Source organism: Necator americanus, chromosome X (assembly GCF_031761385.1).
Source record: "Necator americanus strain Aroian chromosome X, whole genome shotgun sequence".
NCBI classification, from domain to species: Eukaryota; Metazoa; Nematoda; class Chromadorea; order Rhabditida; family Ancylostomatidae; genus Necator; species Necator americanus.
Genome location: NC_087376.1, coordinates 34425543 through 34449178, shown reverse-complemented (window position 1 = coordinate 34449178; position 23636 = coordinate 34425543). Strand labels below are relative to the sequence as shown.

At 41.0% G+C, this 23636-nt stretch overlaps 6 protein-coding genes across 8 annotated transcripts in view; 5 read left to right on the top strand and 1 right to left on the bottom strand.

The window, feature by feature from the left end:
* The window catches only part of RB195_026308 (uncharacterized protein), a gene marked incomplete at both ends in the record, with an annotated part of 42111 nt that extends 38411 nt beyond the window's left edge, over positions 1 to 3700 (top strand). The window contains one exon of the mRNA XM_064214802.1: positions 3605 to 3700. Coding sequence (XP_064070683.1) covers positions 3605 to 3700 — 96 coding nt within the window. The remainder of the gene's footprint in view (positions 1 to 3604) is intronic.
* A 4861-nt stretch (positions 3701 to 8561) lies between these two features.
* RB195_026307 (uncharacterized protein) lies at positions 8562 to 17023 on the bottom strand (the record flags this gene model as incomplete). 2 transcript variants are annotated; one of them, XM_013451510.2, is made up of 5 exons in its annotated part: positions 8562 to 8604; positions 12117 to 12290; positions 12474 to 12614; positions 16672 to 16774; positions 16930 to 17023. In XM_013451510.2, 5 exons carry the CDS (start codon positions 17021 to 17023, stop codon positions 8562 to 8564), a joined length of 555 nt encoding a protein of 184 aa, XP_013306964.2. The 2 variants fall into 2 exon arrangements, with proteins under 2 accessions (XP_013306964.2, XP_064070682.1); XM_064214801.1 differs by having other exon boundaries at positions 16930 to 16993.
* Positions 17024 to 18335: 1312 nt separating this feature from the next.
* RB195_026306 (uncharacterized protein) lies at positions 18336 to 20552 on the top strand (the record flags this gene model as incomplete). The annotated part of the gene is made up of 2 exons (XM_064214800.1): positions 18336 to 18580; positions 19901 to 20552. 2 exons carry the CDS (start codon positions 18336 to 18338, stop codon positions 20550 to 20552), a joined length of 897 nt encoding a protein of 298 aa, XP_064070680.1.
* On the top strand, positions 20094 to 20552 carry RB195_026305 (uncharacterized protein; the record flags this gene model as incomplete). The annotated part of the gene is made up of 1 exon (XM_064214799.1): positions 20094 to 20552. One exon carries the CDS (start codon positions 20094 to 20096, stop codon positions 20550 to 20552), a length of 459 nt encoding a protein of 152 aa, XP_064070681.1.
* A 252-nt stretch (positions 20553 to 20804) lies between these two features.
* Positions 20805 to 21341, top strand: RB195_026304 (uncharacterized protein; the record flags this gene model as incomplete). The annotated part of the gene is made up of 1 exon (XM_064214798.1): positions 20805 to 21341. One exon carries the CDS (start codon positions 20805 to 20807, stop codon positions 21339 to 21341), a length of 537 nt encoding a protein of 178 aa, XP_064070679.1.
* A 723-nt stretch (positions 21342 to 22064) lies between these two features.
* RB195_026303 (uncharacterized protein) lies at positions 22065 to 22673 on the top strand (the record flags this gene model as incomplete). Of its 2 annotated transcripts, none has more annotated exons than XM_064214796.1 (1): positions 22065 to 22673. In XM_064214796.1, the coding sequence occupies one exon, from the start codon at positions 22065 to 22067 to the stop codon at positions 22671 to 22673; it is 609 nt and encodes a 202-aa protein (XP_064070677.1). The 2 variants fall into 2 exon arrangements, with proteins under 2 accessions (XP_064070677.1, XP_064070678.1); XM_064214797.1 differs by having other exon boundaries at positions 22071 to 22673.
* Positions 22674 to 23636: the final 963 nt, after the last annotated feature.

The window sequence follows — 23636 nt, the reverse complement described above, 5'->3', positions numbered from 1 at the left end:
ATTATGAAGAGGAGGGTGATTCCGTCCATTTCTTCCCAATTGCTGTAAAAAAAACGGCCCGGAATATGCGGCGCCGCACAAGGCTGGCGCGCTCCAGTCGAACTTCTCGTAGAAAAAAGCCCAGAAATGGGTTCATTGTGAAAAAAAGAACAGAAATTGGCTGACATGCTTATCAGAGTGGGGGTTGAAGTTGGGTCAAGTACAAGATGCGTTAAGTATAAGGAGGAACCCATTGTCGATAACAAAGTTAAACTTAAACATTTGTTGGTGCTGATCAGAGTGGAGAATCGATTTTTTCGCATTATGGCCGGAACGACCCGGAATATGTCCACCATTCTTGGGAGGTTGCAATAAAGGAACGTACAGTGTAGTACTATTTTGAAAAGTCATAAAAGACTGAAACGAACTGTGACAATACAAGAGACAAGAGCGTCAGTGAACAAGATATGGAGTTGACAACTACCAATTGGAGGGATAGCTGAAATTGGTCCACGTACAACGTTTCGCGAGCTGTCAGTGAAGAACTGTCAGTGCATAACCCAACGGTGCATGATCTGAAAAAAATTGGCATTTCAAAGAAATCGGTAACGAGACTCATGAACAAAACAGGAAGAGGAAAAATTGACTTATTGAGTTGGTCTCTACACATTCTGTGTAATAAGAACTCGGTTCCAATTCAGATTATGATAGGTATCCGGATGTTGTGAGTCACCACAGTTTCTTAAATCGGGATGAAACAGAGGCAGACATCTGTTCTTAGCGATTTGACGAAATGCACCAGAAATTTTAACGTATTCTCTCGGCACGGGACAGCAAAAAAAGTCCAGTGCTTCTCGACTACAGCTCCCAGCCACCATCGCATCTCTAACGTTCCAAGGACTACACAGACTTGGATACGAAGTTCTGCACCATCCACCATACTTGCCAAACTTCTCTTCCATCGATTACACCTCTTTCAAGTACTTCGACAGCTACATACAAGAACTGCGTTTCACAAATCGAGCCTGAAACCGCTTTCAAAGAGTATGTTGTCTTCAGAACACCAGGATTTGATGTAATGATCTAAGCTTGTTTTTCGGCACAAACGTGTGTCGATTCTGATTTCCTTTTAAACTAATAAGCTTTAGTCTGTTCTGAGGTATTTACGTTTGAAACAGCGATGAAAATCGGCAACTCTATTTCGGGCAACCTAATGCAAACCCGCTTTTGACGTACGTTTTAAATTTGTTCTCAGCGAATTAATCTATTAGGCCCTATCAAAATGCTTGCATGTTCGTGAGATAGATTCGTAAGGGTCCACATCGAAAGCTCTTGAGTTGCTGATCCCAAATTTGCTTTCAGAACTTGATTTTATCAGATTTTGGCCTGGAAATAGGTAATGTTTTTCTAACCCTGTTACTCTCCTCCACGTCTCTATAGTCCTGCCATCGCCTTGCAGATAATCTTTTTATAATGAGAGGTACCTTCAGTTATATGAGTTTCTTCTCAAAACTGGACAAAATTTTTAAAATATTCTGGAGTCCACTACGAACACCTTGGAGTACTCATATTTGAATTGGTATTTCTCTAATTTACAAAGTTGGCTATCAGGTGGTTTTGTTACTTTTTAAGGCTTTCAAATTGATTGGTCTGCAAAAGGACTTTATGTAGACAAGGTTTTGCTTCTTTGTGGGATCATTTCATCCACATCATATAAGAACCCAAACAGAGATCACTCGTTTCGGCATATAGCAAAACCAGATCTCTGCATTTCATTTTGTCTCATGAACATTTTAGGTTAAATTCTTTGGTATTCCTGTAATTAAAAATTTTTATTGAACATTGCCTCTCTCTATTTGTTTCCAAATATGATGTTGACACATGGCTTTATTTATTTTATCTCCAACTTTGTCGGTACCATTGTGCACGAATCCTTTGCTGTAGTGTTACAATCAACCCAAGAACAGACTGTACACCTAAGAACTTATGTAGTTTTATCTTATATGATTTTATTTCCGTGGAACACTCCTGTGAAGTTCTGAAACGATGAAGGGATTATTAAAATGTCTGGATTTATAAATGTCCTTTAGTTTACGAATATTTTGAAATTGTACACAGTTCTTGTGTTCTTTTACATTCCTTATGATGATATTTTAGTGGCAGGACTGTGGAGGAGCGAAAATAATTAAAAGAGTAAAACGAAAGTTCATCCGTTCACATACCAAAATGTTTAGAATGAACCACTCCTGTGCTTCGATCGATGTCCTGAAAATTCGACTCACTTTCTTGTGACCAATATTTGACTTAATTCAATGGGAGCAGATTTTGGGACACAAGTGGAAGGAGACAGTATTGTATTGACGTGTCAAAGACCTGAGGTCAAGTACAGGTGTACAAACGATGCGATGGGGCTAGCGGTGGGGAAATGTAAAGAAGGTCCCGGTGGATCCTCTGCTAATGCCTCTGAGACATTACGTGTCATTACATTAAGTGGATATGCCAGGGGAAACGCAAACACCTGGACGAGATCATGCTGAAGTCATTCACTGAGACGCAGACAACCTGTTCTGGATACTCTTTTGACCGTAGTGACGCAAAGAACTACACAGTCATAAGGAAATATTTAGAGAAGAATAGTGTGAGTCTGGAAATAAATTGAGCTACAAAAGAGCTCTTTACTTACAGGATATAGAGTATCCTCACTCCCGTTCTTTTTGAAAGTTGGAATGTTCCGGTTTTAGTAAAAATCTTTATTCACGTAATTTGAAGCTATTAGATGCATCTTTCTCTCATATTTCTCATCCTTCTGGTTAGAAATATGACCACGTCACATCAAAAAAATTCCAGTGGATGTGTCTGATTCCCAAAGACAATTTATTAGCTCGTGAATTATATCCTAGCCCGTGATGCAGCGATTAGCCGTAGGTAAGGAAAATTGTCGCTTGAGAAGCTGCGGAAGTCTCCTTGAAGACTCTTGTAATCTCACAACGAATAAACATACTTATTTATTTTTCTTCTGTAACTTGTAAGGGCTCGAACAACGATAAGACGTTCTTTTGGTAATCAAAGACTTTTGAGTCCAATACTTAACATATGAGTAAGACGTAGATCCTGGAATTCCGTTAAAAACGGACCACCAGCGACTATTTTATGTCTTTAAAACTAAAACTGCCGCACGTAGTTACCCAGTGCTGCGCACAATACGAATTGATGTGAAGTGTGGCGCATCCAAATATTCCGGTCCTAAAGTGAAGTAGTCGCGCGACGTTTATATCAGAGAGAGCTCAAATTTTCGACGATTGATTTCTTCGCGTATCTAGACGGTGGATTCAGTATCGCCTCCTCCTTTTGTGTTCCGTTTCTTACTGTGTTGAATTTGTGAAAAAAGCTTGAAATCTGAGCTTTCAATTCTTTACTCCTCTGAACACTCGTGTATTAATCAGTAGAAAACAGTAGACATTTGCTTCAAAGCGATCGCGAATCCACCGTTATGACTGACTTTCCTCTTTCTGTATCCTTCTTGTGACAAAGTTGTGAGTTCTGTGAGAGGTGCCTTTCCTTACTTCTGTGAAATTTGTTCTACGAATTTACATTTAATTTTGTTTAAGAATGAAGACTGTTTCAGAAAGTGGCTTCGTTTGTGCGTCGTGTGTTTGACATAAATCATATCTTCAATCGTACCAACGACCTTATCGATCAGTTGATCATCGTTGGATTATGATTCTCGCACAGGTTTCAGTATTCATTAAAACGGCACTGTCTGTCATTTCCCCCACCAGTGCTTGCTCGGACGTAAGCCTTCGGTATTGTGAAACTAAATGACTTGGAATTGTGATATTTATGTCAGACGTTTTCTATGCTGCTTGGCTGTTCCTGACTAATTTGGCTGTGTGTAGTTATATAGTGCTTCTCTCTCCCAACTCGTAATCACATGTGATTCAGTTATCCAGAATTTTTTTCCTCGCGTCTTGTTGTACTCGTCCTCCGCATATCGGCTCCTTTGCACCCATAGTACGTGTTTAAAGAGCGATTGTCGGTGAAGCGTCTTTTGAAATTTTTAGATGTTCTTGCTTGTGGCTCGAATTTGTTAGTGACACCGTGGCGATTATTACTAAATAACTGCTTTTGTACTTTCATTGAATAGGTCGAGCTTCTAGGGTCCGCTCGGGTGTTTTTATTTACCTTGATTATTGTTGATTCGTGTTTTCCCTAGCGTATAAGTCGCAGTTGTGTTAATTAACGTCTTGTAGCGTCAACAATGTAGTGTTCGCGTCTTCTGGCATAATCGTGCTGAGCTGCGTTGATCTCCGGACTATGTTCAAAAAAAAATTCTCATTCAACCATGGTTTGGGCACTATTGATGTGACATTTACACTATGCACAATGAAAATACCGTACTTTTCAAGTAAACTAAAGACGACATCAAGCACCCATCCGATTACTTTTGTTACGTCTATGGAGTCCATCAACATGTGCCTACACCGTCTTGCATATTTCATGTTACCTCATTCATTTTCGCAACCTCAACTCGAGATGTGTTTTTAATATTTGACAAGGTTTGTTCAAGGTTCGTTGTGCATGGTTTGTGGATGATCGCATTATTAAGTCATCGAACAATTGTTGAACACTTTCATTCACTGGTTGATTTCTATCTAATCTCTGAATGGCTTCAACTATTTCGTGCTTTTTTCGGGCATCACGCTTGGAAGTTTCTCTTGCCATTGTCCTGTCAACATCTTTCTGATATGTACACGTACATGAACATTTTTTGTCATTACAATAGTTCAGATATAAAATATTTTTAGATACGAAATATTTCTACCCTTCGTTTTATTTTCTTCTCTTATCATTTTTACTGTTGAGGTAATTTAGTAGTAATTTGCAGTTGTACAAATTTACCACATTATCGCTCCAATACTTTCCTCATTAAAAAATGATTGTTTTCATCCTATACTTCATTTCGTTATTAGAAGTGGACTTATAACACCTTGATGGAAGCAGGGAAAATGCTAAAGGGAACCAAATTGATCTTATTAGCTCCAACAATACTATGGTTCATATTAATGTATAAGTATGCTTTGTATGTAAATACGTGGTGCCACATAAATGCACTTATATAGTTGGGTCAAAACGACACGAAGCAAGGGCAGTTGTGTAAGCAGCTGCGCGCCTGAAGCGGTGCAGTGGAGACAGTGGTTGGAATCGAGGTGGGACCATGGTGAGCTGCAGAGATGGGTGGCGGTAGCGAGGATCCTTACATGGTCCCAACCGCTGCGCTCCCCCGCGCCGTTTCGAGCGTAGCCGCTTGCGCAACTGTCCGCGCTTCATGTCGTTTTGACCCATTTCGCTATACACATTTCGCAGAGAGCTACGGGGCGGAATCTTCTAACGAACGAGTTAATTTTGGAGGATTTGTACTCACGTTTACAAGTAGTGAGTTCTGAAGTTCAAAACTGGTACACTTAGTTTTGTTCGGCTATATTTTCTCATGACACCGTAAGTTTTGAGACAACTACGGACAAACAAAACTGCAAACAATTCCTTTTGCAGGATTCCGCGAAAATCCGGGAAGCATTTCAGCTTAGATATTTTTTTTCAAGTAGAGTAAAAATTATAGCTTGAAGAATAAGTTTAGTCAGCGTCGAATGTGTTCTACACGACTTCAGCTGGGCTAAAGGAGAAGAGGATGTGATTTCAGTGGAGCGAGCACTGAAGATGATAGCGCCAGCACAACACCAAAATCTATGTTGAGAGGATTTTATCGTTATTGAATTTGTTGGTCCGCCGCGTTCCTCAAAACTTGCAAAAACATCTTTCTTCAGTGCTGTCTGGCTAGCGCACTAGAATGAATTTCCTCCCAGGAATACATTTCTTTGCGGATTTAGCACCCTTCAAGACTTTCTTAGTGTTCCTACTACATTCTTTTAATTCAACTCTCTTCAATTTCCAGTATCTAAGCCAAATGCGCTTGATGTCTAATCGAACTAGGATAAAACGCCCCAAGTTCTTAGATTCGGTAATACCACTTGCTTGATTTGACGGAAGCTGCTATTTCGCAACGAAAGTTAAGCTGTGCTTTCACATTGAACGAACTAGTAGGACTCAATATCGGTGTGCGGTGTTTGCCCATTTCATCAAATAATTTTAAAAAAATATATGGACTTATTACTGCACAGCTGAGTGAACAAAAGGATTTCACGCGATTGTGTCAATTCCCAGCGAGCGAAACTTGTATGTTGAAGGCATCATCCCACGAATCTGAGGTGGTACGTATTTCAAGTGGAGTATTCGTATACGGGATCGTGGAGTATAAAGAGAAAGGTGATTCCGTCCATTTCTTCCTAATTGCCGTGAAAAACGGAACGGACGATACGGCTTCGAGCGTTCCGGCGCGCTATTTTCCACAACGAGTTCGATCGGAGCGCGCCAGCCGTGTGCACGCGCCGCATCTTCTGGGCAGTTTTTTACGCCAATTAGCAAGAAATGGACGGAATCACCCACCTCCCCACAATCCACGATCGCGTATACGAATACTCCACCTGAATTCTGTACCACTTCAGATTCGTGGGGTGGTGCCTTTAAACTCCAAGTTAACAATAGGCCAGATATTCCTTCCTCAAGTAAGATGTGAAACTAAAAACTGCTAAAATTGTGCCAAAAGGAGAAACTCATTGGCTTTGATCAATCCCTTTAGAATGCACTAACGCATCGACTTCATTTCAGAATCATTAGAGGTTTATGAATGCGTATGAGGTACAATGAACTGGAGACCCGGCCGATGTTTGATGTGAACATATCTATTCTCTCAGACAAGTCTGGTACCAATCTGTCTACCCTTGAAGCATCAAATCAAAAGTTCAATTAAAGCGGTTTGAAACCAACGACCGCATATTTGCAGCTTCTTGCCACTCCTCTACACAGAAATTGATCATGGTATTTGATATAAGGGAAATGAGCATATACTTGTGAGGTTCGATCATGTGTTGCATTCAATGTATCGGAAAAAAAACAATGTGGTTCGGTAGAACAGCAGCATCACAACACATGTTGAGGAAAATATTCCGAGCGTTATGCAGCAATTCACTATTCGGTCCCAAATCGCGTTCTGACATGAGTAGGTTCTCGAGTAAAATAACGAGGTATGGTCGGTACCTGCAGATACAGTCAATGGAGTTTCTTGCAATGAGAATTGTCTTCGAGGTGAAACTTTGTAAAGGGGAAGTTTGATGACGCACTCCTACGAACTGGAACTGCTCATCACTTCGTGTTTTATACGCTCTCGTGTTTAATTCATTGGCCTATCTGTAGCAACGGCCTAAAATAACTCTATCTGGGAAACCATAAGAAATAACGCTGAAGCGTGTACAAATACTAATTTCTTTGAACGCAACTATGGATGAAATTTTCTGATTTCCAAAGGCGCTCTTAATCGGGATGGATACACGAATTGCTGAAACTCTTTAAATGCACAATGAAAGCTACTAATCGGTGCTAAGCACATACAAATGAAACAGACAAAAACTGGTTTCCAATTTACGGAACGGTTTCTAGAAGACTTCATTATAATGATGAGCATGCAAAACATGTGCTGGGATCAATGATGGTAGTCTCATCTAATAAAAGTAGTTAAAGCGTAAGATACTTTGAGATTTTGACTACCCATTTACGGAACACAACATATTCCCTAGAAATAGAACACATCGAACAGATTCGTAAAACTTGACGCTGATGACTGAAGCTAAATCGATGTGAAATTTCAAAGACGTTCGCTTCTAAATGAACGTTTCCCAGAGACGAAGAGAATCGATTTTTCGGATGAGTCAGACTCATTTCACTGCTTTGATCCCGAAGCATACAAACGTTTAAAGCAGGTGAATGGAGATCGACATTACTTCATAAAGGAATTGTAGATAGTGGATCCAGTAACTTATGTGCTGTGTAAGTACACTTTGTAAGTACACCATTTTTATTGTAAGGAAAATCCAATGGTATCGCATATGTATAAGTATATAAATATATATAGAGACGAATGGATTGATTCTGTGCAAGCTCTCGTTGAAAATCGATAAAGTTGGGCAGAGCTATGTTCAAGGACGGCACACCTCGGCAAAGATAGATGCGAGTAAGTGCGCCAGGTGATGACATAAACGTATATATATATATATATATATATATATATATATATATATATATATATATATATATATATATATATATATATATATATATATATATATATATATATATATCACGATCATGAAGTGACGTTCGTGCATCCCGCTATGTACAACAAATGGACAAAATGTATGCTCTTGGATCCAGCTTCGCACTTTGCCCACTGCACATTGATTGGTAATATCCACAATATCTATCCAGATCACAGCAACATCTCGTAATGAATATAAGCACAAATCCAAGATGAACATGAATTTTTTTTTCGTGGTTTAAAACTGTGAAAAAGAGCCCAGCTCTAATTTCGCAACTGCGAAGAAAGTACTGTGTTTGCGTAAATAAGTGATGGAACGAGCAGAAAAAACTTCAGATTCCGAAGACTTGTTAGGACGAGTAGATGAGAAATATTCTCATATCTTCCGTTCTTTAACGAGGCGTTTGCAGATCGCGAACCTGAAAAAAGTCCAATTATAGTAGGATGTGTCCCATGGAATTCTTCCACATTCTTTTCACAAATACTTCCCTTGGTGCATTCTACCATCCATGCTCAATCTCCCCCTTAGAGAGTTAGTTATTTAACATTCTCTTCACAAATGTGATACATTCTTTGCATCATAACATCATCTTTTTACATTTCCATCTCAATTCCAATGCAACAACTTTGGAATTAAAATCCCTATTTAGGATATAGAATATATCTATTCTTCTGTTGCGGTGATCGTAATTGACTATATAGAGTGCATCAGCCATTTATGTTTATCTGTGAATTTCCTTAGGGTTAACTCGTCAACCTTCACATGGAAATCGCTGATCTGACAACTAACACACACAATCAACTCAAGGTGCTGTCGTAAGGAGAATCTTAATGAGCATAGCAAACTCGGCGTTAGCTGTCATCCCTGAAGTAACTTCTTGGTCTCCTACCTTCGCGCTATCTACCTTTGCAACAACTTTGAAATTAAAATCCCTATTTAGGATAACCTGCAATGCAGAAAAATTGTCATGAATGAATAAAAAGACATGAAAATATAAGTTTCATGATCAGGATCTCATATAATACAGGTACACGAAGTTCAAGGTAATTCTAAGAAAAAAAAAAACCATATTCTACATAAGCTCAAGACAATTACAAGGTATAGAACTAGTATAATATATCTTAATCAGCACCTCAAATAAACACAGCAAGAAAAGTTGGGGAGGAAACTTATACAACGAAAATTTAGGGCAGTGAATTGTGGAACTTTGTTGGACTTAATTGCTCCGCACTAATCTGTTCTGCGAGTGAAGTTGAAAATCGTAGAAATTGGGTGAAAGATTAAGGAACGTAAATGTTCTAAACTGCTACTCAATGTAATCCAGTAGATTGACTGATTCCTTAATTGATTGATTCCTTGATCTTTCGGCACATCCATTATATGAGAAAGCTGTTTCATTAGTTAGAGTTACTTTATGCATGTTCAACCGCAAAACAAAACAAAAAACAGTATTCTTTTACTGCATTTTCTCCTGAAAGTTGAGGAATGTGGTCGCTGTATGTAAAAAACATCAGCAGTTACGTTTCCACCGTTCACATACCAAAAACAGATCAATATCAATAATGTCGATAATTGCCTGATGGAACTTTCTACGACACCGATATCGACAGTCAAATATTTTCGCAGTTTTCGTCCCATTCTACACCCCAGCGAAAGCGCAAAAAACGAATGAAATCCACAATTTCCTGGGAGATATTGTCTACGGATTATCCATATCGTCGATAACCCCTAAAGACAAGGTCCGTCTATTTCTATACGATATAAAAGGAGAACAATAACTCGCCTAAAACAATGTTCTACGCCTTCTTTGCCGTGTCTCGCTCCTCATTAACGCTCACTACAGCATCGTTGGACATGTTGCTCTATCTCCTCGTTCAAACATTGTCTTGCAGATTTTACCACACATTCTAAGTTGCAGATGCCAATAACACAATTAAGGTTGAGAGGTTTTTTTTTCATTTCCTTTTCATTTCTTTTTCCATTTCATTTTTTCATTTCCGTTGTATACATACAACGGAAATGAAAAAGTTTTTTTTTTTCATTTCCGTTGTATACATACAACGGAAATGAAAAAAAAAAACTTTTTCATTTCCTTTGTATACATGTACGTGCAAAATATGTGGGGAAAAACTAGAGTGGATTAGCCTAAAGGCATCATTCCACCAATCTGAGGTGGTACGGATTTCAGGAGGAGTATTCGTATACGGCATAGTAGATTATGGAGAGGAGGGTGATTCCGTCCATTTCTTCCTAATTGCCGTAAAAAACGGCCCGGAAGATGCGGCGCGTACACAAGGCTGGCGCACTCCAATCGAACTCGTTGTGGAAAATAGTGCGCCGGAACGCTCGAGGCCGTATCTTCCGGGCCGTTTTCTACGGCAATTCGGAAGAAATGAACGGAATCACCCTCCTTTCCTTAATCTACGATCCCGTATACGAATACTCCACCTGAAATCCGTACCACCTCAGATTCGTGGGGTGTGCCTTTAAGTTTGTCCATACGAGAACGTCGACAACTGAATAATTATCCCTCACTATATCGTTCTAAAAAAATCTGGTAGCGTTTGTTTCCCAACCTTAATGGTTCTGGATCTTGACTAATCAAACAACCATGTCTACCGGCAATTACTTTGACTTAAATTCTATACCGTGTTTAAATTCTAATCTCTTATTCACTTCAGCAATTTCAATAGGGTTTTTCCTGATATTAGATCTTAATGTGTAAACTTAATGTGTGTGTGCTATGGAGCACCGACAACGTCAGCATTTTCACCACTAGAAGGAAGTCTAGATGTTTCAAAATTAACTCATCATCAACTCCACATAACACAACAACATGGGTTCGTCGAAAGTGCTTCGACAACTATTAACCTAACTGATAGTGTCTTTGACTGTCCCTCGCTCGCAATCACGGTAAATCTATGGATATAATATACGTTGACCTACCAAAATCCTTCGATGAAGTATGTCACCCTAAGCTAATTGAGAAACTAGCTTGCGTCATCTCTTGGGTGACTAAATCTAGCACCTATTCCTCTTACGCTTCAAATTCATCACGTTATTCTTATATCAGATCTTAGAAAAGTCTCCAAATACACAAACGATTGTGCTGTGGACTTTATCCCTATTTTTCAAACTAAACCACTTCACCATTGTTGGTGCTTCTTCATAGTTCTAGACAAAACTGCGCATTTACCATGTAATTAATGCGACCTTGATAAAAAGACGTTTTGGTTACCAATTGTACCACCTCGGATTGCTAAGAAAAAAAGGGAAACATTTTGAGGACGGAGAGAAGAGAAATGTTCTTCCAAAGGACATTCCAATGCTTACAGGGAAGGATTTCTTATCTTTGCATTCCAAATTTGACATAACTAGCTCTTGCAGCGTATCTTTCAAATCTAGAAAGGTAAAAACTGAAAGCATCATCAAAAAAATGTAACCAACTTACAAAAGTGCACACACTTTCCGCAAAGATTTGCTATGTCTCGAAATACATAATTTTTGAATTTTTTTTCATTTCTATGGTCTACGTATCGCAACCCCACGAAGATACGGCTGTTCACCTTAATGAACAGCGCGCGAGATTTCTCCCCGATGAAGGACTGCTTCCAAGAGTAAGACCTGCATTGAAAGTCACCCGCTGACGTGCCGTATTTTCCATTATTTCCCAAAAAATAACTTCTCCAAACATGGTTTCCAAAAACCAAAGTCGGGAGAAAGATAGAATTTTAAAACAAAAATGAAGTAGTTATGAAATTGTTATAAACGTTATAAAACTTCTATAAAAATCGAAATCAAACATTTATGCAATACTTTTCATTACTATTTCACCACTGCGCTTCATAAATTTCGAATAAACGGTTCTTTTTGTTGTTGTTCTAAAGATTCCTTCAGAAATGTAATAATAGGTGTGAATTCACAACCAACCCAACTGCCGCTCCAATCATGAATGTTATCACATTCGACACGATGAAGCCAACCACAACTGTTAAGGACATCGACTTTGGCTCTACGTCATATGCAAACACGGTCATTAGTTCCGGTTCCGGAGAATTAGGAGGTGTTGTAAGGTTTGAACCGTACTGCCTCACGCGTACACATCTGTAAATAGGAAGTTATCAAGTTCACGAAGCTTTGATCAAATCGTCCACAACTAGAACAATTTTTATAATACGTTTCCGTAACTGCCAGGTAGACAAAACAAAACGGGATTTTGGCATGATCTTGAAAAAGAGAAATAAATGACAATCTAATATGTAAAATCGTTGTTTTCAATTACCATACTTTGGTGGGTAAACCTCAGGCCTGCTGCTCCAGTCCCATATCCAGTCGGTGTTCTTTCCCGGCAACATATCTCGTACCAACCGGTATTTCACTTGTTCCAGATTGTCAAATTCAACATGTGGAGACTGTATGGAAACAGGACTGAAAGTAAAAATAATGTGAGGAGCAAGTTCAGCAAGTTCAAGTTGACCATAGGAAATCACACCGATTCATCATAGATAAAACCTCAAACATTTGCCGAAAAGATGTTGAAAGTCCTGCTCAAAAATCTTTTTAATTGCGCTTTGGAAAGAACTACTCACAACATTCTCTGAATGAGACCGCAAAAAAAAATTTCTTGACTCTGCAAGAACCCAAAACCACCAATGTCATGCATATCAGAACAAATTTTTCATTCATCACGCGTTGACGGCACCATACATGCCAAACAACAGATATAAACCAAAAGGCCACCTACAAAAACTCGAGAAGGAAATTCGTTAGTAGTTCTTGAATATTCTAAATGGGCTTATACTAACTATAATGTATCTTAATATAATCACTAGTTCCACATCTTTGTTTTCTCCTATGCTCATCTTCGATCTCTCTATGAGATTACATTTATTATCATTCATTATCTACTATTTTTATACATTGCAACATATCACAGAAGAATCCACGAGCTATCTGAAAAAAAAGAATTTAAAAGTAACATCTAGAGAACTTTCCGTAAGCGCGAAAAAGTAAAGCACATGACAAACCATGACGTTTCTTGATTTAAAAAGGTAAAAACGGATTTTGAAAAGACAGATCAAAGAACTAGAAACTTCAGATTCCAAGCCCGCCAAAAAGGATCTATTTCAAGGAGACCATCTAGACCAACATCACGATAATCAGGATAAGAAGTTATGCATTGTTCGACAGGGGATTCAGTACCTACCAGTAGAGGTACATAAAACTGGATATATTCCAGAGCGCTGCTACTGAATGCTCTATGTGTAACTGCATGTATCTACTTCAGTTAACTGATGCCGTTAAATGATGCCCAAGCTACAGTCGGACCGCATCGCAGGAATTTCGGCTCAGAAACTAAATGTCAAATTCATTATCGAATTTACCCAGTGCAAGGTTGTTAACTCTCATTGATTTGCTCAATCTAGGCTTTGAATATTAAATGAGTGGTGAGATTAGGAATTAGTAAATCAGCAAGTGGCTCAGACTAATCTAGCGCAAGCTCAATAATGAATAAAAGAGAAAAGTGTTCAAAATAGAATTCCTACTCTTCTGACTATACTTCAAATGCAGGCTCAAGCATATCGTAGCTCTACTCTCCACTAATTTGTGATGTGTCGCGGAACTCGTTTTCGTTGAAGTTGGATCAGAAGATGATTACAAAAGTAAAAAGTCACTGCCGTATCAATCCACTTAGGATGCGCCAACACGTTTTATTGCAACTCGTAATCGCTGAGGTTTTGGAACGCGCGTTAGCCTATACAATGACTTGCGGGGGCCAGCCGATGATCAAGTCAGTATTTTTTATCTTCACAGACAAGTTTGGTCCCAATTTAGCGGCCCTGGAGGAATTAAAGGCTTGGCTGGCACTAGGGCTGTTTCGAACCCTGCAGACCGTGCAGCTACAGCGGTCCTCTAGCCGACTGCGCTACACCCGCCCTATACCAAGATGAAGATGACTATACCAGCACATAAATCGACAATCAGGTAGAGATATAAAGAGACTGAGCAATTAGATACCAGATCAGCGACTCCATCGCTGAAACTGATCACTGCTCACGTGTATTAACACAGCCCTGCTTCTACTGTGCCAGTACTGGCTTAAAAACCTTTGTATACCGTACTTCGGCACAGGCATAAGCTCCACTTGTCTCGTTCACTCTTTACTGTCCGAAAAGGCGTGATATCCTCATACAAAACCGTAGGACTAGTGGGTCGCAACCTTTCAAATTTTGGGTTTTAAAATTAAAGAAACGACACAGTAACGAGGTGCAGAAACGGAAAACGACTAAGATGACGATCTGCACTTGCAGCGCACGTACGTTTCCATCGGATGAAATAAAGGTTTGATGGTGCGAGAAAAATTAAATACGAAGTCATCGAACTGACCGAAACAAGACAGTGCCAGCCACTAAATGCTGTATATGACGCTGAAAGAGAACTGTTCCTAGAAACATACGACAGTAGAAGAGTTGGTGCAGATGGTATCCTCCTCAAAACGTGTATGACAATGGACATAGACTCTTTCGAACAATTAACGACACGAATAGGACGTTTACAGCTGAGATGATGTTATCGTTGGTGATTTTGACGGCAACACCGGCCTAACAGAACGCGTTAAGAGATTCACACCGCGACCCAAGGCAAGCAATGGAGTTAGGAGTGAAAGAGGCATTCCGAGCTCATCATTGCGACTAGGAACACCCATGGGAGCTCGCAACTACAGAAGTCCTCTTCTCTACGTTGGACGTGGCTGCCGCCTGCTGCTGTATCAAAGTTCTATACGAGATCGGACAACCGCCTCTTTCGTGGAGGATTTTCGCTCAGATAAAGAGGAGAGAAAGCAGCAATGTTGCAAACTAAAGTTCCAAAACCGTCATCAAATGAGACCTTTTCCTTAGGAAAGGTCCTGCGGTGAACAACGAGGAAAGCGGAGTTTTAAAACGCCAAGAGAAGCCTGTGTCCTGAAGTTCTGAAGCTAATACGTCAGTGTAGAACGGCACAAGCTTCAGGGAACCACAAATTCACATCCGACCTCGCTGAGAAAAGCAGCAGTTTTGGTTGAAGAGCATTCGATACGCTCGTCGGAACTTCGCCAATCATGAAACGATCACTTTTCGGAACCCAACTACAGCATCGAGAAAGGAGATGGGAGTCATTCACGACTTCTACTCAGACCTCTTCGACAGCCTCGCCCACTTCCCTCCTCACCACCTGAGAGAATGTGGACGTGTCAATCCAGAGGTTCTAACTTCGAAAGCCCGACATCCCATCATTTCGGTGAATAATCCGCTTCATCTGGTCCTGAAAGAATTAGGTCTGGACATTTGAAGAACCTACCACCAGTCCTTATCAGCACACAACAAGGCTCTTGTTGTTTGTACAACAATATACAGAATAGAATAGAATAGAATAGTATAGAACAGAACATATGTTAACAATATCAATCAACAAGCAGAATAAATAGTAGTCGAATTTGATGAAAAAAAGCGAATAAAAAATCGGTCTTCAGCTGAATTTGCAGAAGACAATGTTCATGTGGAACGAATAGGTTTCTGGTGCCCTATTCACGCTCAGGGAAAATATATCCGAATGCTCCAGTTATGTATATTTAGGGCGAGAAATTAACATGAAGAGCGACCTCCGACCTGAGCAGGAGGAAATGACCGACTTAGGTAGAATATAAGAGCATCAAGATTGAAGTGAAAATGTCTAGCAACATAAACACAGCAACACAACGACACCTGGACGTTTAGCAAGCAGGAGGAAGATGAGGTCAACGTCACAGAACACTCATGCACTAAACGGTCGCCTGGTCGGGAGTGCATAGGCGAGTGTTCGGCTGTTTTTGCTCCACGTAGCGACGTAGCATAATGTAGAATTAGTGCAGAAGCGGATATGGTTTAGCGGCGGATGACGTAGTGAAAACTGGCAGAGGTTAGACGTTTCAATTAGCTAATGATGGTAGGTAGATACAAAAATAAGATGAGTCGATGGATCTTAACGGAGCATGCGAGGGTACATACAGAGACACCAAACATTAACACACAGTTCAGGCTAGAACACGGAACCATAGATGCGATAGTCGGAGCCGGTGCTCTGACCCTTTTCACTTTTGAACGGTTGAGGAAGGGACCTCCTTCAGTTTTAAACAGTTGGCGAAATTACCCCCTTCACCTTTGGATGGTTTGCGAAAGGACCCTCTTCACTTGAGCTGCACCCCATGAGCTAAACCCCCTTCACCTGAGGAAGGTCCGGCTTCTCCCTATCGCACCTATGCATGGAACTACGAAGAATGGAATGATTCTGTTCGAGCTCATGCAGATAGATGAGCCCAGCTATGTTCAAAACGAGAAATTTTGGCGAAGATAGCGTCGAGCAGTTACGCCAACTCACCAGTTTGCTCAAGAATGTAAACAGGAGAACTTCAACAAAGTAAAAACAAAATCCAACGAGAACAGGAACAATAGTAAAAGTATAAGAATACCTGAGCCTCGAATCTTTGTCTTTGTGTTCATCAACTAGCACCATAGAGGCATCAACACTGCTACATAGGCTAGTCCTGCTTGGTGCCAATTCCACCCATGACTCTGCAAGAATACAATTTGTCAACAAAAAAAAAAGGATGTGAAAAAATCTTCATGTAGACCAACTCTCGCAAAAGTAAAGTTGTCTCGGGAACAACTGTCCAACCAATAGTAAAATATAGCAAAGACTAAAACGAGAAGTGCTCCTTCGGTTATACCTGGCATGCTGTCGGCGTCTTCGAACTTCTCAAATGCTCCAATACGCTTTTTCACGTCGAACATTCTCGGCTTAGAGAAATCAAAGAATGACATGACCGACCCGCACTGAAAAAAACAGGTGGTGTGAAGTAAACGAATAATTGAAGGATCGTTAGTGTAGGTCTTGGTACCAAACGAACAAGACATGTACAATGAATGAAAGAATAGATCAATAAGTAATATTACAAAAATAAATAAATAGTATAAATATATATATATATATATATTGCGGTGCGGTGAGGATCGAGTGGGGATCTCTGCTACCACCGTTCATTACTGCACTTCGCGATGGCCCCACCTCGGTTCCAACTGCTGCCTTCACCGCGCCATTTCAAGCGCACGCAAATGCACCGCGCTTCATGTACCGTTCTGACCCAACTGTATTTTCCCAACAACCTCAAGCAACATGAAACCCCAACGAATTTTGAGCGATTTGTTTAGCTGTCAGGCATCCAGACAGAGGTTTAGGAAGCCATTACGACAAATTTCAACGAAAAACGAAAGATGACGGGTTAATTGAGATAACAATGCCAATAAACGTAACTGCTGAATCAACTCTTTTTAGTAGCTCAGACCTCGAGAAAACTGGTTAGGTAGCAACTAGAGCACGTTTTAGGATGCTCCCCTAACTCATTTCCGTCAAATTCAAAAATAAGCGGGACAAATTAGACTGGAGCAATACCCGCAAATATTCAGTGATACAATAGCTCTGAGACAAACAAAATGCATGTTTCGTAAGTAGTCAACAAACCAGGAACAAGGGTGGAACTTGCAGGCTATTACATATCTGATTAGGGATGGATGAAAGATAATATGCACATTTTCAGATTGTTCGCAATACCCTCCTTCACAAACCATTCCAGCCTTGAGGGGATCCTGGTTTTCAACACCGCGATGCAGTGCAGCCGCCGAAACAAAATCTGCGCCCCTATTGTGTTTTAGTGGATTGTCCCGGTGATTACGACCCTCTATTAATTAGTACTCAGCATATGACCATTGTAATCATTGACGATACCGAATCTTCCCTTCTCTATGTGCAAACTTTCTTCAGCTGGTAAGCACATCAAATTATTATCAAACTACGCACTGCTGTCTTTGTTGGACAAAGTGCTTGAAGGGGAGATTAAAAAAAAAAAAACTGATGTGAAAATAGGTGAACGAACGCGTGGAGACACAGAAGAGCAGGTGCAATGTCACAACCAATTAGGAACAATGTTAACTCTCCTTAATGATAAGCCACAAAACCTACAGTCTTGGCATGAGTGCTGAAGTCCTAATAAACACATAGCCTACCGCACCGAGCAAGGCTTCTTATCTTATCTCACAAAAACTAGAGACTGACCAAATCTGAGAAAAGTCATCGAACATGACAGACAACACAACTTCACGTGAAAAGAAATGGAAACTGCGTAGACTTGCTGAGGACAACTGTGCTATAAAACAATTCTCGTTTATGAATTATATCGTAGAGCAGCAGTGGAAATCACCACATCCAATACATCAACTGTGGTTTGGTCTAACATGTAGCTGTGGTCACGTATACGACACTGCACCAAAGAGACAAATCGATTTGCACACACAAAATCATGTGATGCGTGGACGCAGAAATTGGTGAGAGTGGCATGAAATAACGGAGAGGTCAGAGAGTGGCGCAGTGCAGATGAAATTGACGTCACCCACGCTGAATTTAAAGTATTACTTCTTGAAACTAAAGAGTTTAAGCTATGAAAGGTTTCACAGCTCAAGTCAATAATCGAAGGGACGCCTCATGTTGCTCGTCGGTGAAAGGCCACGAACGTGCGGAACCACATTACCTCGTTATTTGATGGTTATAGAGTGGTGACTGACAACGAAGGCACGCATGTTCCTACTTGACTGATCGAACCAACTTATAAGGAAATCCAGTGGTAAGATATGAACTCCACAATGAGAAACTCGTTTGTAAATGAAGATTACTCGAGGAAAATGACGAGAAATTGCGGTATACTTCTAAGAATTACAGAAAAATAATGGAGCAACAAAATGGAAAGTAAAACATACTAATTAATAAAGAAGGCAACTAAATGCATTCACAGTTCGAGGAAGCATCGCAAATAAAGTTCATGAAGGTGAGTAAGCCACACGCCTATTTTGATTTTTGAGGCGAGTGAGCATCGTTGCTTAATTCACGATTTGTTACGGAAAAGATTAAATTATATATATATATATATATATATAATTTAATCTTTTCATCTCATCTATATCTATATATTCCAATCTATATATATATACATATATATATATATATATATATATATATATATGTATATACATATATATATGCATATATATATACATATATATATGTATATACATATATATATATAAATATATATATATATATAATTTAATCTTTTCATCTCATCTATATCTATATATTCCAATCTATATATATATATATATATATATATATATATATACATATATATATACATATATACATATATATATATATATATATATATATATATAGTGTAGCGGGCCTCCACAACGGTTTACCACCTCATAGTGGCGTGGAGGTGACTCTGGGCGTCGAACTGCGATGGACAGCGGAGGTTCGTCCTCCGGCAGGGTCTCCTAAGCTGAGAAGGAGTTCGACACATCCGACATTCCGACTTCTCGGAATCGGAAGCCTAGCTAAAAGTAAACCACTGCTAAGATTCACTACCATCTTGGCAAAATGTCGCAAGGTGGTTCCCTGATCCATATAGGTTGGGCGACGACCTGTGGTGAAAGCTAAGCTCGTCGTGACATGGCTGCTTAGTCTGGGGAAAAGTCTTTTTGCCACTCCAGCATATCCACTGCCTCAGTACCCTGCACACTGGGCCCTGCCATCTCAGACGTCGGACGGTATGGCGACCGGTGAGAGGCGATCAAATCTCAGTTGCTCAGGACGTCATCGATTCTGGACCAAAGCGACACACGCACGACTCGCCATGGAGACTGTCTCAGACTGTGCACTTACAACGCGAGAACAGTGTCCACAGACGCTGACCTGCATGCCCTTCTCGGAGCTGCAGAGCGTATCAAATTTCACGTGATTGCTCTGCAGGAGACCAAGTGTAGAAAGAGCGACGTACGACAGATGAATGACGGTACACTCGTCATTCGTGGAAAGAAGGTTCCATCGCGAAATGTAGGCGGTGTTGGTTCTGTTGTGCACCCATCTGTCGTCCACCTTGTCGATTCTAACGAGATCCTGTCACCTCGTCTGGCCATTCTTCACCTCCGCCCTCTGCGCCAAAAACCCATCAGTATCATCAACTGCTACTCACCATCATCAGCAGCTGATGAATCTGAATTGGACGCGTTTTACGAGGAGTTGGAAGAGGTAATCCGCAACAAGAAGTCCTTCTATAAATTCGTTGTCGGAGACTTCAACGCAAAACTAGGAAAGGACACAGAGGAGGAATACAGGATTGGAAGATTTGGACTAGGGGACCGAAATGAAAATGGCAATCGTTTCGCCGGGCTGTTGTCCGCCGCTCGCCTCTTTCATGGGAACTCTCTTTTCATGAAAAAAGATCGTCGTCGGTGGACATGAGTCGTCCACTGGCGCGACTCGTGCAGAGATCAACCACATACTCACCAACCAGAGGTGGCGTCTACTTGACGTCTCAGTAGCACTATCCTTTTGTAGTGGTTCTGATCACCGTCCCCTTCGTGCGAAAATGCGACTTAGCCACACGATGGAAAAGAACATCTGCTATTGGCAACGGAGGAGAATAGAAGACTCGAGGATTCTTTGTCCCAAGGTGACTGGCACATCGAGGAGAACCCAAACGTGGACTACGAGATGCTGCTTAGAGGATTACGAGCCTGTGCTGAGCGTGCCTCGAAGCCGCGCACGACAAACTTGGATCGAATTTCGAAAACCACCAAGGAATTGTTGGAAAGAAGAAGGGTTTTGAGGCTTGATCCGAATGCATCGTACATGGAGCGGTTAGTAGCAAACACTGGCTGCAGAAAAGCGTTGCAGGAGGATCTTTTGAAATACAGGCAGAAGAAGATTCTGGAAGCAACACAAAGAAGAACGAGTCTAAAGAAGTGCCGCAGGGAATTCCGCGAATATAATATTCCGCTAGCAGCCTTGCTGAGCGAAGACGGGACTCGCACGTCTTCTCGTCGTGACATGGAAATCATTACGGAGAGGCTCTACTCGAACCTTTTCCGTTCATCAACTCCTGTGTCAAGCCCGATTATCCCCACTGGTCAAGTTCCAGCACGGATTCTCCCTTCGGAAGTACAAGTCGCTATCAAGAGAAGGAAAGGAAAAGAAGAAGGAAAGGATCCCAGACCAGTGGAAGACCTCGCGAACCGTTCTTATCCATGAGAAGAAGGGTGACTGAGAGGACCTTCGGAAATACCGTCCGATATGCTTGCTGAGCGTGTTATACAAAGTATTCACCAACATCATCCTCACGCGCATATTTGGATGTAGCCCAGCCTCAGGGGTTCAGCTGCTTGGACCACATCTAGACCGTGTCAAGGGTCATAGAGGTTTGCCGGGAATACCGCCTGCCCCTTTTTCTATCCTTCGTCGACTATGAGAAAGCCTTTGACAGCGTAGAAACGAATGCAATACTGTCAGCGCTGGTCGATCAAGGTGTGGACGCGTTGTATGTGAGGACATTAGCCAATTGCTATGATTGATGCACGACTAGGATACAGCTTTTCCACCGCCCTTTCACCATACCCATTGGAAAGGGGGTACGACAAAGCGATACTATATCGCTGAGGCTGTTCACGGCTGCATTGCAATGGATAATGGAATCACTTTCCTGGGAAGAAAGGGGCATATGTGTTGATGGAAGATTTCTCTCGAACCTTCGTTTCGCGGACGACATCGTTCTCTTTTCGAGCAGTACCAATGAAGCAGATAAAATGCTCAACGAATTGAACGAAGCAGGAAAGAGAATAGGACTGCGAATAAACAGAAAGAAGACACAGTTCATGAAGAACGCCCACTGCGAGGACGGAGGAGTACAACTTGAAGTCGGAGGAGTACAACTCCCAAATCGTGGAAGCTTCGTCATACGTATACCTCGGACGTTCTATGAACATGGAAAACGACTTGAAGGAAGAACTGAATAGAAGAATCAGAGCAGCATGGGCAGCATTCACAACCGTCAGGGAAGCTACGGACCAACTGAAAGACCAAGATCTTCGTGCCCATCTGTTCGACTCGGCAATTGTTCTAGCGCTCTGTTACGCAGCGGAGACATGGGCAGACAGCGCTGCCACGTCTAGGAAGCTACTTACTACCCACAAAGCCCTTGAGAGATGCCTTGTGAAGTTTAATCGGCGCATACAACACCTAGCCGGTCTTCGCAGCTCCGACTTAAGAGGAATGTCCCGTGTTCGTGACCCAGCGGAATATGTATCGAAAGCAAAACACAAATGGGAGGGTCACACCATGAGAAGAATCGACGATAGATGGACTAAAAGAACGCTAAAGTGGATCCCAAGAGATGCTAAACGCCCTCGAGGGAGACCGCCAACGAGATGGGATGACGTGTTCGCTACACGGATGGACCAGCTGAGAGCTCAGCTGGATACGGCTCAAGGACTTCATCAACGTCACTCACGAACTTTGAGAACATCTTCGATGACAATGGCGAAGGAACTGAACGAGCGGAAGAGATGCTGGGGCCCACACGTCTAGCGAAGATGGACCATCTAAGTATCTAAGTAAGTATCTATGATGATTTATTGTGATTGTGACGTAATGCGCTTGTCTGCTAACTCTCTTTTTGTTTGTATGACGTAGATTTTGTTTCAGTATCGACTTCAAAATATTATTGTCGAAATCTGAAGGGCTATGCCCATCTTTCTGGTTCGTCTTTCAACGTCAATTTTCCAGAACGGAATTTGAAAAATCAACTTGTAAACATCCAATCGGTTGTCATTTGTTCACCGTACACTCTGCAATTTTTTCTGAGCCGTGGCCGGCGCACTATTGTCCTGTACAAATTTCCAGAGTATCACCTGGCACAGGTGTATTTTTTGATTTTTCATTTTCAAAAAGCACCAAAGAAGAATTTTAAAGAATTAAACGTAACGTACGCAACCCTAAACTGCTGTCTAAAGACTAGCTGAAGTTCTGTGAGTAGCGGTAACAAAAATCCTTTGTTTCACTCTTGGGAAATTTGTCACCGTCCAGTTGCCACAAGGTTTTTTTTGTGCCAAATGTTAACTGTGAATACTTTCACTCTTAATATGAGTCGTATGAGTCGTAATTCAGTTAAAAATGATTTTTTATTTATTCTGTTGACATGAAGGCATAAAGCGCTAAAAGATAGACGAAAATTATGGAACCAGTGGTTATCATGGATGTATACAATCCGGTTGGTGTTCAGAGAATACGAAGCGAAAATTCGGATTTATTAGAAGAAAACATAACTAAATACAGACATAATAATCTTTTGGATGTATATCTTAGTATCGTTTAGGTCTAAAACAGTGAGGATCCCTTGTCGTGATTCTTCGTTCTGTCGACTCTGCCTCTGTGGTGCGTTGCGTTGTGTGAGCGGTTGCGCTGAGATGCGGCGCGATGGAGCGTAGCGGTTGGGATCGCAGCGGGACCCTAGTACCATTTCCTTGAGCTGTAGCCAAGATTGGTATTGAT